The sequence below is a fragment of the Notolepis coatsorum genome, assembly GCF_963971535.1.
Source record: "Notolepis coatsorum genome assembly, chromosome: 18".
In the NCBI taxonomy this organism is placed as follows: domain Eukaryota; kingdom Metazoa; phylum Chordata; class Actinopteri; order Aulopiformes; family Paralepididae; genus Notolepis; species Notolepis coatsorum.
The window spans coordinates 52,716,950-52,734,034 of NC_140182.1; the positions used below are offsets into that span (position 1 = coordinate 52,716,950).

At 42.9% G+C, this 17,085-nt stretch overlaps 1 protein-coding gene across 1 annotated transcript; it reads right to left on the bottom strand.

The window, feature by feature from the left end:
• Window positions 1-1,480: 1,480 nt before the first annotated feature.
• On the bottom strand, window positions 1,481-16,963 carry ciao2a (cytosolic iron-sulfur assembly component 2A). The gene is made up of 5 exons (XM_084334558.1): window positions 16,716-16,963; window positions 14,195-14,359; window positions 6,890-6,939; window positions 6,266-6,311; window positions 1,481-1,886 (listed from the first exon to the last, which is right to left on the bottom strand). The coding sequence occupies exons 1-5, from the start codon at window positions 16,741-16,743 to the stop codon at window positions 1,786-1,788; spliced, it is 390 nt and encodes a 129-aa protein (XP_084190684.1). The 5' UTR covers window positions 16,744-16,963; the 3' UTR covers window positions 1,481-1,785.
• Between the last annotated feature and the right edge of the window lie 122 nt (window positions 16,964-17,085).

The following is a 17,085-nucleotide window of genomic DNA, read 5'->3' on the forward strand; positions in this document are numbered from 1 at the left end:
TAAATGGTGCCCCATTTGTAAGGAACAAGCATTTGTGGGATGAGCAGCACAGCAGAGTATGTGGGTTGAGCAACTTGAGCCCATGAAAAATTTGCCAAATCTTATTCAAACAGTTTATTCTGCTGTTGACTCGTTTGGTGGATTGGATGATTGAAGTCTATCAGTAACAAGGAAGAAACAAGAAATATTGGCAATTTTACAATTTATTCATTTAATAGTCAAGAGCCTCAGTAGCGTGTGGAAGAACCACACACAGCCACAACAGCCTGGCACCTCCTCAGATTATGGACCTCGGTCGGACCTTCCTACGCTGAGCTATGGTCACTTTTCCGCACCTACCCCCTACCAGTGGCCATCCCATATCTCCAGTCTGGGACCGAACTCCATCCTCCAAGATGACAACACTCGCCCCCCCCCCAGAATTTAGGAGTAGAGAGAATGGAATGGCCTGCCAACAGTCCTGACCTCAACCCAATTGACCACTTGTGGGATCAGCTTGGGCGTGCTATTCGTGCTAGGGTGACCAACACAACCACGTATGCTGACTTGCGACAAATCCTGGTTGAGGAGTGGAATGCCATCCCACAGCAGTGTGCGACCACGCTGGTGTCCAGCATGAGGTGCCAGGCTGTTGTGGCTGTGTATGGTTCTTCCACACGCTACTGAGGCTCCTGACTGTTTGTTAAATTAATCAATTGTAAAATTGCCAATATGTCTCGTTTCTTCCTTGTTACTGATAGACTTCAATCATCCAATCCACCAAACAAGAGTCAATAGAAACAGCAGAATAAGCTGTTTGAATAAGATTTGGCAAAAATCTTTCATGGGCACAACCCACATACTCAGCTGTGCTGATCATCCCACAAATGCATGTTCCTTACAAATGGGGCACCATTTAAAAAAGGGAAATAAACAGGCTTTCCAACTGTATGAAATGTATTGCCAAGAAGCATCGTTACAACAGAGAAATAATCTACCAAACACAAATGTCCTAACTTTTTTTTCTATGTTTATGTTTGTAAACATATTACATCCTGTCACCAGGTAGATTTATAGCTTCAAACAGGTGTTTTCATGGTTCGTTTATTCAGTTCTGAAAATATACCTTATACGTTTCTTATTTTCGAGTTTCAGATTTCACCCCAAACTACATAGTGTACCATAAAACAAAAAACAGATCTGCCCATAGGTAAGCATGAATTCACAGATACAGCACATTGATAAAGCACAGCAACATATGATCCAACTCCTGCTTTAAAGCAATGTTCTTTTTAATTACATTTACATCACATTCTGATAAAAAACTTGACTCAAAAGAACACATTATTCTACCAGTGATTTTCTGGTGAGAGGAAATACTCAGCAGTTTATCACGCCATCTGATCCCTTTGATTTGCTTATGCAGTGCAGTGTTAAAATTACTCTGTTGAGACACCCTACCCCTCAACCCCCCCCCCCCCCCCCCCCCCCCCACAGTGAAATAAAATTATCTTTTTTTAGATAGATCTGTCAAGAGACGAGGCGTCTCAGCCAGGGATCAACTGTGGGACAAGAAGAAAGGGCTCCAACAGGGTGAGGATTTGAACGCATTCCCAAACCATCCAGACCCACAGTGTAACCCTGTGTACACTACAGTAGGTGGTTACACTTGCTAGCTAATCATGGCAGGCCTACAAAACGGCCCAATGCTGACAGCTGACAGTCATACAGGATATCATCCATAGAAACAATAGATGTCACGATGGCTTGAATCTTCGGTCCACGATGCTCCCCTCCCCCAACAGCTCAGTCGTCCGGCTCAGTGACGCACTGCTCCACGATCTCCCGCAGGTTCGGGTTCTCCATCGCTGCCGCCACACGCTCCTTGTCATTGATCTGTTTGTTGACTGGAGAGAGAGAGAAAGAGAGATACGTTCTGCCACCTCTCATTGTTAAGATGAGTCACAATAAAGTTCACTCTGTGAATCTATTTTCACCCCTATTAAAGGCCCAGTTGTTACAAATACCGTCCATTTTCAATAAAAGAGGGTTATTTTCCAAGAGATGCAAACACGGCACTGATATCCTTGCTCCTTAAAAAAGACAAGGATCCAACTGAATGTTCTAGCTACGTCCCTCGTCACTTTTGAATTCAGATGTGAAGATTTTTGGTGAGGTTCTAGCCCAACGATTGCAAGAGCATATGACGAAACTGGCACATTGCGATGAGACAGAATTTATTAAATCAAGATTGGCTTTTTTTAACATGAGGAGGCTCCTCAACATCATAGAGGATGCTCAAAACTTGAACACACCAGCTGCGGTTCTTTCATTGGATGCAATGAAGGCCTGATTGGTTAGAATGGTCTTATCTATGGTCAGTCCTGACTAGTGCTTTGGGATTCGGCACACCGTTTATTGACATGATCAAGGTTCTCTAAAATAACCTGACTGCCATGATTCTAGCGGGTACGGTCTGCTCTCCTGTCTTCCCCATCGCAAGAGGTTTGCACCAGGGTTGTCCTCTTAGTCCTTTTCTATTTGCGATCTCCCTTGAAGAGTTGGCTCAAAATGTACATCACATATACTGACACAAATTACCATTAATAATACGCAACATTTCTTTTTTTATATGCAAATGTTGTATTACTGTATGTTGATAATGCTGTTCACTGCATTCCGCATTTGCTTTCAATATTTGACGATTATAGTAACATTTCTGGTTTCAAAATGAATTGGCATAAGTCTGCTACCCCTATGCGAATCGATGAAGAAGTAATCTGTCCCTCCCATCATTCTTTTTTTTATCCACTTTTTCTCCTTATTTTCTATTTTTCTCCTATCCCAATTTCACTGTTTCCAATTATCCCTTCCCTGTCTTGAACGTTGCTCGCATATGCCCCCCACTGGTCGGTTGTAGGGAGGATAGAAGCCTTGCATCACGTGTCCCCTCCGGTACACGAGGAGGCAGCCTGTCACATCTTTTCACCTGCCAGTGCGGACTCTCATTGGCGAGGTGTAACGTGTGGGAGGCTCACACTACCCCCGCCATTTCCTGTCTCTGCTGTGCAGGCGTCCCCCAACCGACCTGTAGGAGTCGCTGTCCACAACGTCCAGATTACCACCCATCGACTTCCACCCGCTGACTCTGCCAATTGAGCCAGTATGACAGCCGGCCCAAGCCGGAGGCAACGCCGACAGCCAGATTCGAACCCGGTGTCTCCTGCGTTGGTGACGAGCGCAATGTCCGCTGCGCCACCCAGCCGCCCCCCTCCCATCATTCTTGTAGTAAAACATTTAACTTATTTAGGAGTAGAGGTGTTCGATTCAGTCTACCAAATGGCAAAAGACATTAACCAAAATTATATCTGACCTAGACAGGTGGGTGTCATTGCATAACTCATTACATAGTCTTGACACCCAACCCCCTCCAATGTACAGTTTCTTCCCCCTCAAATGTATATACTCTCTTTTAGAAACTCTGTCTCTTAAACAGTACTGTATATTTGTATATCTTGTATGTCATAAATGTCTGGATGCAACTACTGTTTACCTGTATGTCGTGTATGTCATAAATGTTACGATGAATTGAAAATGGGGGACCCTCGATCCATGTTATGGTGGGTTATGTCGTGGACCAGATGGACATAGGATGGACCAGATGGCAATCAAATAATTGGAATACCACCGACCACAGGTAAGGACAATCTGACGTCAATTTCAGCTTGATCGTGCAAGGTTATCATACCCATCCCCCTGATCGGCGTGTGTTGTGGTAATAACGAATGACGTTACTGGCAATCAAATAATCAGAAACGACCCCCCCCCCCCCTTTCATGCATTAATGATGAAACATAATACCTATGATATAGATTTGATTTGAAAATAGTAGCGTGTACAGGGACAAAACACCAATGGTTTTAGTAGAATTCATGTTGCGCCCTGTAGCCGGCCTCCCAGGAATTAACCTGGATCATTCCGAAATTATACTCATATTCACCACGGGATAACGAGTGAACGTATTCATGAAAAAGATTATTCTTTTTTGCATCTTGAACGGAAGATAGTTACTGTCAAATGACCATGGTATTGTATCCATAGCTACAATATAAAATATAGATTTAGCTCTACAAACAACGTGACACACAGACAGTGAAACTATGTAATGGAAAGCTGGCCCAGCTATAGCTAGATGGGGAAATCGAATGGCCCCGAATGTGTTAACAATTGTGTGTATTAGGGCTGCAACTAACGATTATTTTCGTAGTCGACTAATCTGTCGATTATTTTTTCGATTAGTCGACTAATCTAACGATTATTTCTGTCACACCCTCCATCTCTGCTTCCTGTGGGCGCGGCTCCTTTTCAGGGCTCCAGTGCATGTTTTACCTCACATGCTCAAGTCTGCACACCTGTGAATGTCACCCTCCCTCTGCCTTAACATGATCCCATAGCTCATTTAAATAAGGACTCATGAAACATTTGAACTTGCTTAATCAAATGTATTTTAATAACAAATACAATAATCAATCATAATGAAAACAAATTAAAATAAATAATACAAATTAAAGTGCAAGTTTAGTAGCAGTCTCGGCCCCAACACTGCCGTTCTGATGGGGCTGTTATCCTGGTCCAGGAGGGTGACGTGGATCCAGTCACTAATTTTTATGATCGACCTCGTCGATTATGTCGACTAATCGTTGCAGCCCTAGTGTGTATTGAGCCGTACTGTATTGTACCCATGTATTGTACCCATTCTGCAATCTGTTAATAAAGTTTTCAATCAATCAATAGTAGAGTTTCTATAATCAAAATGAATATTTTGCCACACGTGAATCTTTTCAGTTCAATGTTACTTCTTCTTCTCCCGGGAAAACATTGGTGTAAATTGTAGACTGCCATGACTAAATTTGTGTGGAAGGGTAAAATACCTTGTATAAGGGTAAAAGACTTTGTATAAGTCAGCTTCAAATTCATGGGAGTCCACATCTCCGAGGACCTCGACACCTCATCACTGGTCAAGAAGGCTCACCTGCCCCTTTTCTTCCTGAGGAGACTGAGGAAAGCCCACCTGTCGCCTCAGATTCTGGTGAACTTTTACCGGTGTGCCATAGAAAGCACACTCACCAACTACTACATTACAGTCTGGTAGGCAAGTGCATTAGCTCTGACCGGAAAGCACTGCAGAGGGTGGTGAAAACCGCCCAACGCATCACCGGTACATCACTCCCTGAAATTTTGTCTATCCATCACAAATGGTCTCTGAGGAAGGCACGCAGCATTGTCAAGGACACCTCTCACCCCAATCATGGACTGTTCGCCCTCCTCCCCTCCGGGAGATGCTACAGGAACCTCCACTCCAAGTCAAGCAGACTCAGGAACAGCTTCTTTCCCTCAGCTGCCCTCTCCCTGAACTCTGTGCCATGTTGACAGCCCATGTTGATTTACCTAATTCCACCTTTTTTTCCTCTTTACAATTAAGATCGGCTTTAAAGGCTGGTGATGTATCATTCATGGCGGAATCCCCTTACTTCTCCTTCTATTCAGAATATTGTAGTTAATCATGACGGTATGGTTTCTGATTTTTATTGCCTCATCGCTCAACACACTTATAAACCTCTGGCATTGTATCCCTTATGGAGGGCCGACATTCCCAGAATTAGATCCAGACTTTGAATGGGCAGATGTTTGGTAGAACATATTAGTGGCATCTAGAAATCCAGACCATCAGCAGATTCATTATAACTTTATACACATAACCTTTGACACCAAGTTAAGTGTTACATGAAATACATTTTGAGCCCAAATTGTACATTATGTAACAATATTGCAATGGGTACTTACTTACATAGTTCTGGGAGTGAGAAGTTGGTAGCTATGTGCCTCATTCGCTTGCTCTCAGAGCATGGACTTTGATGTATTTGGACATTGTGTATTTAGAGCTTTCGACAGCTTGCGTGCCCGGAGCAAAGGATGCAACCATTTGGAATAGCCTGGCGGTACAGTGGTGGTGGCTTGGACCTCGGGGGGGAGGGGGGGGGGGGGGGGGGGGTTCAGCAGGAATGGAGTTGATATTTTTCTTCTTTTTTCCCCCTTTTCTTAAAAGTGTACATTCTTTTAAAGATTATTTTAATTTATTACACAAAGGTTTTGGGATGTGTGTGAGATTATGTTTACATTTTTAGTTTTTGTCTGATGTGTGGGAAGGAGTTGCTACTGCTGGCCACACCTCAGGCTCTGGATAAACTCACACTATAATAAAATATTAAACTCTGCCAATACTTACTGTCTTCCTCAGTGGAATGCGTTCCCTCAGAAATGTAGATCTCCAGCTGCAGGGAGAGAGACAAAGAACATTTACATCACATTGACTGACTGTATGTGTTCCTGTAGGATGAACACACACACACACACACACACACACCCCCCCCCCTTTTGGAAACAAAACTAAACGGAATCAGACACCCAGGACAGCGAGTAAGATGAAGCTGACCATTATACGTTGCTCACATTGGCATCATGTATCATCTAATGGCAACCAACAAAGATGTGGCCTTGGAGAATCCATCTAGTCAGGCTTCAAGTTAAGCGCTTGTGCCCAAATCACAGTGCTTAGGACCAATCAGAGTCATTTGAGGAACTCCTGGTGGCTAAGGACAAAGATACTCTGCAAAGTCTTTTTTATTAAAGTGCTGTTTTTTGGTCAAGGTTTGATAATATAAGATCTTTGACCACGGTTCAATGTAATGGTTGGATATAATTAATTTCAATAATTGTCTGTATAAGCAACTCATAAATTACACAAGACAGAATGTTTTCTCAGTCTCAGAGAAAGTCTCAAGAGTGTATATTTGAAAACATGATCCAAAGAAATAACAGAATTGGTCAATGCTCCATGTTAGTAATGTACCTTGTGTTTAAATGGCAGGCATCGCTGCAGTTTTACTTGTAAGCACAGGCCTGTAAACAAACAAAAAACATCAGGAATTTACTTTGATATTAGGCAATTTCTTTCCCCATCCCAGCACAGTCCCAGCACCCTCTCAGCACAGTTCCAGCACCCTCCCAGCACAGTCCCAGTACCCTCCCAGCACCCTCTCAGCACAGTCCCAGCACCCTCCCGGCACCATCTCAACACAGTCCCAGCACCCTCCCAGCACCCTCTCAGCACAGTTCCAGCACCCTCCCAGCACAGTCCCAGTACCCTCCCAGCACAGTCCCAGCACCCTCCCAGCAGTCCCAGCACCCTCCCGGCACCCTCCCGGCACCATCTCAACACAGTCCCAGCACCCTCCCAGCACCCTCCCAGCACCCTCCCAGCACAGTCCCAGCACCCTCCCAGCACCCTCCCAGCACAGTCCCAGCACCCTCCCAGCAGTCCCAGCACCCTCCCAGCACAGTCCCAGCACCCTCCCAGCACCGTCCCAGCACCGTCCCAGCACCATCTCAACACCATGATGCCACTCAAGAGAGTGGCATCATCCAACACGGAGACAAAAATGTGCTTTGCCAAATTTTCTTTCTGGCTCCAAATGGAAAAGCTGTTTTAATTAGGGATGCACCGATACGACTTTTTCAGTCCCGATACCGATACCTGGGTTTGGGTATCGGCCAATACCGATACCGATCCAATACCCATTGTCCAATTTTTTCCCCAAACGTTTAAAAAAAAAAAATAATTATCCACGTTTTCTTGTTTTTATATTAAAATATATTTTGTTTTTAAGAATTGTAAAGGATCACAAGTGTGTTTAAGATTTGTTGTAAACAGGGCGGCTAGGTGGTGTAGTGGGCAAGGCACTCGCCACCAGTGTGGAGACGCTAGGATTCGCGTGTTCGAATCCAGCTCTCCACATTGTTTTCAGTTTAGCTGGTCGTCCGCAGTAATACACATTGGCCGTATTACGGGGAGGGAAAACTGAAGGGTGGGGATCGAACGTTGTGAACAAGCGACTCCTACAAGTCGGTTGGTGCGCCTGCGCAGTAGAATCAGGAAGTGTCGGGGGCAGCGTGAGCCTCCCACGCGTTACTCCTCGACACTGAGAGATCGAGCTGCGCAGGTGAAAAGATGCGACTGCTGTTACCTCAAGTACCGGAGGGGACTTGTGCTATGTATGACTTAGTCCACATTGCAGCCGGCTTGTGGGAGGCAAGAAACAGCGTTCGTGACAGGGGAGGGTTGAATTGGATGATACGAAATTGGGATGGGAGAAAATATGGAAAATGGGAGAAAAAGTGGATACAAAAAAAAAGATTTGTTGTAAACAAAGACAGAAAATAAACTTCATTCAATTAATAAACTGTATGCCTCACTGTCACTGTGTGGAAGAGACTGGGATCATTCTTTTGTGCAAGGCAACATCAGGCTTGACTTAAAACATTACTTTCCTAACTTACAAATTAACACATAGATATACATGTACTGAATGGTTATTTCTTATTTGACCTGATCCAGCTATTTTACTGATATCGGCAGCCGATACCGATATCGGATCGGTGCATCCCTAGTTTTAATTAAGGCCTAAGGCCTAAGATTTCTTAATATCAATATGGACATTAAAAGCAAAAAAAGATAAGATGATCCTTTATTGATCCCCCTGGGGGGAATTCATGTGTCAAAGAAGCATGGGGGGTGGGGGGATACAGGGTGGGGGATGCATAGCTTCACATCAAGCCATATGCCTACAGTAGGTATTTGTAAGAAGTGACTCTTTCAAGACATGTACCTTCTACAGTCAGGATAGAAAGATCAATTGCTTTAGAGCAGGGGTCTCAAACTCAATTTACCTGGGGGCCGCTGGAGGTAGAGTCTGGGTCGCATCAAATATTATATATGATTTTTTATTTATTTTTTGCTAAATCAACTCTGCCTCTCTTTGTTAACTACAACAAGCAATGCTGTTTGTTATTTAAGATGAGGTCGGACTCGGCACTGACAGATTTGTGTTCATTGTGCTGCTTTTATAAAGCCTCAAATGACGGCTTACAATATTTCATGAAAGCAAAGTGTTTTGTTTGTCTAAGATTTTAAAAGGTTTAAACTGTACAGCACTGACAAAGTTGAACAAAGTGCTGTACAAGTCCCACAACATTAAAAACAAAATAAAGATGTTTATTTTTTTATTATTATTATTATTATTTTTTAAACTTTGATGTCAAGTAGGGGGCCGCAAAATATCATCCAGCGGGCTGCAATTGGCCCGCGGGCCGCGAGTTTGAGACCCCTGCTTTAGAGTAATGAAGGTCATAAATGTAGTCCTTTTTTTTTTTACATTATTATTTAATTTTAACAGTGAAAACTGCAGTAATTGAAAAGCATCATGGAAGAGATTTATGGCTTGATTAAAAAAGGGAGCCACTGTATAAATGGTTGTGTCATTGACATATGAATGTATCTTTGCTGTAGTTATTCCATGACCTAAGTCATTTATAAAAAGTAGAAAATAGATCCCTGAGGGATATCTTTATTTACTGTGAGAGGCTGAGGAATAGTTTTCTACCGAGACACACTGAGTTAGTAGTTCTTAAACCAATTCAGAGCCATTTCACTTAGACATACAGTTAAGTCTTTGTAATAGCAGTTTGTGAGTTACATATCTGAAAGATGTAGACAAATCAATAAATAAGAGCTGCACAGTGCCGTTTACCACCAAAACAAATTGATGATATATCATTATTAACTAGTATAGCTGCTGTTTAGTACAGTGGCCTGATCTAAACCTGACTGACATCCATTAAGAATTTTTTTTTGTATCAGATAAAGAGATTCAAATAACAGACAATCTTGAGATGGGGTGGTAAATTGGTCATTTATTGATTTGATTCCAATCAGAGGGGTCTCCACCCTTTAATAAAAGGGAAACTACAGCTGATTTCCAGGTACTGGGTATGAAGTTGGAAGATAAATAAAAAAAACAGAAGCAATGGACTCTGCAATAATATATGCAGCAATATTTAAAAAGTAAGGCTCTATAGTCTATCTTATCTGGACCTGAATATTTATTACAATATATAATATATGGGGCGACAGTGGCTCGGGAGGTAGAGCAGTCGTCTGGTAATCCGGAGGTTCCCGATTCGATTCCCGCTCCTCCTGGGCAGCGTGTCGAAGTGTCCTTGAGCAAGACACTTGCATGGTTGCCTCCGCCATCGGTGTGTGAATGTGAGTGAATGGGTAAAAATGTGAGGAACAAATTGTAAAGCGCTTTGGATAAAAGCGTTATATAAATGCAGCCATTTACCATTTTTTTTATGTTCTATAGAAAGTGCAATCCAAAGGGTTTTCTTTGCTTTGGCCCAGGCAGCATCTATAATTAATTTAATTAATTTAAAGAGGAAATAGACTATGTTCACAGTGTAAGCCTTAGGCTATGGTCACACTGCAAGCCTGAGTGCCCAATTCTGATGTATTGCTCACATCCAGATTTAACTGGGTATTGGGTAGGTATTATTATGTTTCATCATGAATGCATGAAAGGGGGGGGTTCTAGGGCGGCTAGGTGGTGTAGTGGGCAAGGCACTCGCCACCAGTGTGGAGACGCTAGGATTCGCGTGTTCGAATCCAGCTCTCCACATTGTTTTCAGTTTAGCTGGTCGTCCGCAGTAATACACATTGGCCGTATTACGGGGAGGGAAAACTGAAGGGTGGGGATCGAACGTTGTGAACAAGCGACTCCTACAAGTCGGTTGGTGCGCCTGCGCAGTAGAATCAGGAAGTGTCGGGGGCAGCGTGAGCCTCCCACGCGTTACTCCTCGACACTGAGAGATCGAGCTGCGCAGGTGAAAAGATGCGACTGCTGTTACCTCAAGTACCGGAGGGGACTTGTGCTATGTATGACTTAGTCCACATTGCAGCCGGCTTGTGGGAGGCAAGAAACAGCGTTCGTGACAGGGGAGGGTTGAATTGGATGATACGAAATTGGGATGGGAGAAAATATAGAAAAATGGGAGAAAAAGTGGATAAAAAAAAAAAGAAAGGGGGGGGTTCTGATGATTGATTACCAGTAACGGCATTGGTATTGAACGCTAAAAACGCTGATCAGCTGGATCGGTATGAAAACATTGCACAATCAAGCCAGAATTTACGTCAGATGATCCTTACCTTTGATCGGGAGTATTCCAAAAATAATATTACAATTGTTTGATCGCCATCTGGTACATCTGGTACATCTGGTACATCCCCTCCATACTCATAGTCATAACCAAGCTCAGGGACCTGGGCTTGAACTATGACCTCTGCCAGTGGGTCTTGGACTTCCTGACTGGCAGACCCCAGGTGGTGAGAGCAGGCAACTGCACCTCCTCATCCATCACCCTCAACATAGGGGCCCCCCAGGGCTGTGTTCTGAGTCCCCTCCTCTACTCCCTGTACACACACGACTGTGTGGCTCAGCGGAGTAGCAATACAATCATCAAATTTGCTGACGACACAGTGGTGGTGGGCCTGATCTCTGCCAACGACGAGAGGGCCTACCTGGAAGAGGTCAAGGTCCTGGCGGGATGGTGCCAGGAAAACAGCCTCTCCCTGAACGTCAGCAAAACAAAGGAGATGATTGTAGACTTCAGGAGGTCGGGGGTCAAGGACTACAGCCCCCTCAGCATCGACGGGGCACCGGTTGAGAGAGTCAACAGCTTTAAGTACCTCGGAGCCTACATATCCGAGGACTTGACATGGACCACACACATTGACAGTGTTGTGAAGAAAGCACGACAACGCCTCTACTTCCTCAGGCGCCTAAGGAAGTTCCAAGTCAGTCAGAAGATCCTTAAGAACTTCTACTCATGTACAATAGAGAGCATCTTGACCGGCAACATCACCTCCTGGTTTGGGAATAGCACTGCACAAGACCGAAGCAGACTACAAAGAGTGACACGTTCAGCCGAACGCACAATTGGAGGGGGGCTCCCCACCCTCCAGAACATTTACAACAAGCGTTGCAAGGGCAAGGCTAAGAGAATCATTAAAGACTCCTGTCACCCGAACAACTGCCTCTTTGAACTGCTGCGGTCAGGCAAGCGATACCGGAGTCTCAAGGCGAGCACAGAAAGACTCAGAAGAAGCTTCTATCCCCAGGCCATCAGGCTGCTAAACGAACAATGAACACTACACAACAACAACCACCAAACGCACATAGCACACACATCCACACGCACACACTCACTTTAAACAAACACACTGTAGCACCCACTCCACACACTTTATAGCACACACCCACTTTAAACAAACACACTGTAGCACCCACTCCCCACACTTTATATTTATTGATGAAGGATTGCACTACAACTCGTACACCTTACTGTAAATTGTACCTAAATTGTACCTCATCCCATTTCTGCTTTGCACTATATAGTACTGTACATTAGTACACTGCATAGTATTGTATATTATATGGTAACTCAGAACATTGTACATATGTCTATACCGAACACTGTGACCTCATTTTCTTCTTCTAAATTACATGCTATACTATGTTATTTGATACTATCTTGTCTAGCACAGTCTCTGGAGCGTAACAGTAAGAAGCATTTTGTATGAAAGTATTCTGTACTTCTGTATGACAACTATTAAAGAAACTTGAAAACTTAAACTATCCAGTGTCGATTTGGTCCACGGCATAACCAACCACAGCATATGCATCGGATGTCCCGTAAACGTTTGGAATGAGACCGATTGAACCTCTAGCCTTGCCGTCTACTGAAAATCTGCACCCGGAGACCTTTGCAGTGTAACACAGGGTATGGAACAGGGTTTACTGTAGCTCGATACCGCCAGCTGGGAGAATCTGGCCGGTACTGCTCCCTCTGCGTCGCAGTAGGCCTTCTAACGGCAACATACGGGTCCCTGGCATTGAATAGGATATTAAAAGTCTGGCGCCCAGCGCATGGCGAGTTAACCCGACTTATCTCGGGTTTGGCCCTGAATGAGTTAAAGCAGGCCTGAAAACCTATCTAATTTTTTCTTGTGCTGTTGTCTTTAAATTTTCTGTTTATACTATGTTTTTAACACTTTGAGCGCCACTCACGGCTAATCTCGGGTTTACGATTGTGACGTTGAAAGCCACGTCACGGCTTTTCTCTGCATTTTTTTTAATTTGCAATCTGAAATCATATTGCATCACGCGAGCCTACCGTTGGAGATCCAGGGGCCGCCGGCGATCAGATGTGAAAAAAACGCCCCCTATCGTCTCCCAGATGGTAAATCACCCTTTTGGAATGGACTCAATGAAAATGGATGGGGAAAAAAATATTCCAGTCCACATTTTCCAGTCCACTGATGCAGCCGGAGTTACCAGAGTTCATTCTGGAGCCTCTGAGCCGCGGCGAGCATGGGTTATACTGTACACACGTTGGATCAATATACTTATCGATTTTTTCGAATGGTGATCAGGAATTGGAATATACCATTTGGATATCATCTGATGTCAGGTAAGGAATCTATGTTATCAGTGTTAGGATAATCAGACTCGTTTTCATGGAGATATAAGCGTTTCCACTATATGTGATATGGCTGTTTCACTGTAAAAGCCATGAGGAAATAATAGCAGCGATTATCAGCGCACGGCACGAGCGTGCGTGCGCACACATATACTATCGACCATCTAGCGTTTATTTGAAAACTATTCATAAATAGGCCGACAAATGATAACGTTCTGGAATATTCCAGTAAAAGGCGATTATCAGGGAATGTGTTGTTTTTTCTTCGAAACAGAGTGGTTTTCAAAATGCTATAAAAAGGAAATGAAGCGATAAAAACACATTCTGCTTTGCCAATGTTGACTGGAAAATGATTCTTTGATAAGCGATGGGCAGATTAGACACATAGCATAATTTAAAACATAGATTAGGCGATATTAACGTTACATGGGCCGTGGAATCAACGGGGTAAAAAGGAAAACACAGCCAGGCACTGAAAGTGTTAACTATGTTCTATTTTTTTTTTATTCTGTATTTTATTTTATTATTATTAATAATTATTTAAAAAATTTAACTATGTTTTAACCCTGTAACACTTTGGGATCCTAGTGAATGAAAAGTGCAATACAAATACAATTTATTATTATTAACACTGACACTCCCCTAACTGACAGACTTTCCTAATCTTAACCACCAGCTGGTTTTTAGCCTAATTGCAAAATGGACTCTGGATTATCTTCACTTTACTTTGCCATAGTTTGTGTCAGTTAGCTTGTGTTGTTATCTGCAGAGAGTAACGCACCAATCAGTGTGGCCAGGGAGCAGTGAGGAACCGTTGGGGAGAACTTGATAATGATGAGGTACTCATCCTCGCTGAGCTCTTGGACCTCCACACATTTCTCCGTCACCACATCCAGCTCCTCCAAAGTGTTGGGCTTCTCTGGGTCCCGGATGGTGCGAATGACATCTGGGTGGGGGGACATAAAATGAAGTTAGGCAAAAGGTGCTTGTTAATAGTATTCTCATGACCTGTCACGCCAACTGATATGGCACTATGCTTCAGTACATTGACCATCTGTTATTTGATTACAATATATATTTAGATTTAATATATTATATGCTATATATATATCCATATCTGTCTGAATATACCTGTAATACGTCCATATAACTCTGTATGGTAGCCTGTACAATAATGCTGTATATACTGTATATATAGCCTATAAGTATATATATATTTTTTTTTATCAATTTTTTTTTATTATTACTTAACATGAAAACAAGACAACACAATACAATAACCATAATAACAATACACAGAACTTCACAGGGAGATAACAGAACAATAATAATAAAAGAAATAACAATTTATAAAAACAGAGTACAACATTTTAATTTTAAAGGGGTACTATCTTACAATTGGCCTTTCCCAGTATTCAGTACCGTTTCCCGGCCGTGTGGCTCTATATCAATAAGACTTATGTCTCTAATTCTCATATTGGCGTACTCTTCCAATTCCCCTCACATCCCTCACCCTCACCAAACTGAGTCATCTCAAAACGTGCATATCAGTGATGTCAGAGATTTCCAGCTGCATAACAATGTGGCAATTGTCACCAGGCCACACAGTGGTTGGAGCCCAGCCTCAAAACGGCTTAAGATCCTGAGGTAGAAAAACGCTGCCCCTGAGTACCCGACCAGAAATACAAAACAATGAACCTTTTCGAAAAACAAAAACCTACAGTGTTCCATAGACTCACAGGAACCGTGCAAAAGTGCCCAAACAGTGAAGAAATAGCAAAATAGCTCCCCCCCAATAAAATTCCCCCAGTTAAAGTTAAGAAGGACAAGACAAAAGACAAGACAGACAAGACATTTCCTCCTCCCCCTCCCACGAGACCGCCGGACTCCCCCGAACAAGCACCTCAACCCCGCTCAGCCGCACACGCGGTCCTGACCTTCTCTGCTGTTGCAAACCACAGGTCAATACCAGCCAGCCCCACCCCAATCACCCGCGCTGTGGATAATGATATCTCAAGATAAATCACATCCAACAGTGTTAGGGACCAGTTAATCACTGTGAGCTTCTCAGGCTCCTTCCATCTCAATGCTATTAGCTTCTTCGCTGCTGTGACGCCCGCTAGGACAACCTTTTTTAGTTGTACGGACGCGGGTAGTGTCGTTATATCGTTCAGGAGTAGCGTAACAGCTGTGAATGGGATAGTTAAGCCACACAAATCTGAAAGTTTGTCCGTTTGACCTCCAGAAGCGGGCCACTGGTGGGCAATCCCAATACATATGCATATAAGTGCCAGCGGCCCTTTGAGAGCACAAAGTGCACAGAGAGTCGGTTACCAGTCCCATAGCAAATAGCTTCCTAGGTGTAAGATAGGTCCTATGAATATAATTAAAATTAATTTGCTGGTGATTGGGGTTGCGGGAAGACAATGCCACATTTGCCCAAACATCATCCCAGTCATATATATATATATTTACCGTATATATATTCATCCACATCTGTCTGTATATATTCCTGTTTACACACCTGTACAGTATACTATGTATATCCCTTACTCTTACTGGTCATACCACTGGCCAGTATGACTTACTACCAGTGTCGTTATACCTTTATCACCGTACATAACAATATAATAATACTATAAGACTGTACATACATCTGCTTAGCACTATTAGTCATATATATTTTATGTCCAGTTTAATCACTTGTATATTGCACTTTACTGTTACCTTTGCAGTTCTGCCAATTTATTTTCATTATAGTATATACTGTACTTGTGCTGTATGACGACAATACATTTGAATATAATCTAATCTCTTAAAAAAGAGGAGGCACATAAATTGTTGTTCCTACACCTGATTTGGATGTGAATACCTTCCAATTAAAGTTAGACATAATAATATGCACTTTTTGATTGTTTCATTGAAAATCCATTGTGGTGGTGTCGTGCAGAGCAAAAATTATGAAGATTGTGTTGATGTCGAAATATTGATGTACCTGACTGTATGCCCTGAGCCTGTTAAGCATGTTATATCCGTCATTGAAATAACGAGGTTAAATTAGTTGACGTTACATGTTGATATATAACGCTAGACTGTCTAACATCGTAACGTGTTATTTATTAATTACATATAAAATTGCCAGGGAGACATCTAACATCTAACATTGAATCAATGCGTCAAGTGCAGTTAACTAAACATAACATTTCGCTCGCTAGCTCAACAACTAACGTTAACCGTGTTAGCTAGCCGTTAGCTATGATAGCTAGATATAGCAACAGCAGCCCAACATTGGTCCTCCATACCGTAGACTTCTAATGCTTTCTCCTCCATTGCTTTGGTCCTGGGTTCATTATTGTTGTCGGAAAACCCAGAAAGTGTAAAAACCCTCGTGACAGTGATGATGGGACCCAAGTGTAGACACTATTTCCATATTTCAAACAGCGCCATAATAAACACGAAACTGTGACTTTGACATATTACAACCAAAACTCGTAGCCATCAGAAGTAGTAACAACTTGCCCTGATCTACAAGCATGCGGATAGGCTTTACATGAACAGCGACCACATCTTCACATTGTAAAACACGTTAACTATCGGTGTTTATTAGAGAGGTTCTGCTGTCTATGCTTGATTGATTGATTGATTGAAAAGTTTATTAACAGATTGCAGAAT

Coding starts and splice junctions, on each gene's coding strand:
- ciao2a (XM_084334558.1), bottom strand. CDS start 16,743: ATGGAGGAGAAAGCATTAGAAGTCTACG. Junction 6,312..6,889: donor GCCTGCCATTTAAACACAAG/GTACATTACTAA, acceptor CTCTCCCTGCAG/CTGGAGATCTACATTTCTGA. Junction 1,887..6,265: donor GCATTCCACTGAGGAAGACA/GTAAGTATTGGC, acceptor CTCTCTCTCCAG/TCAACAAACAGATCAATGAC.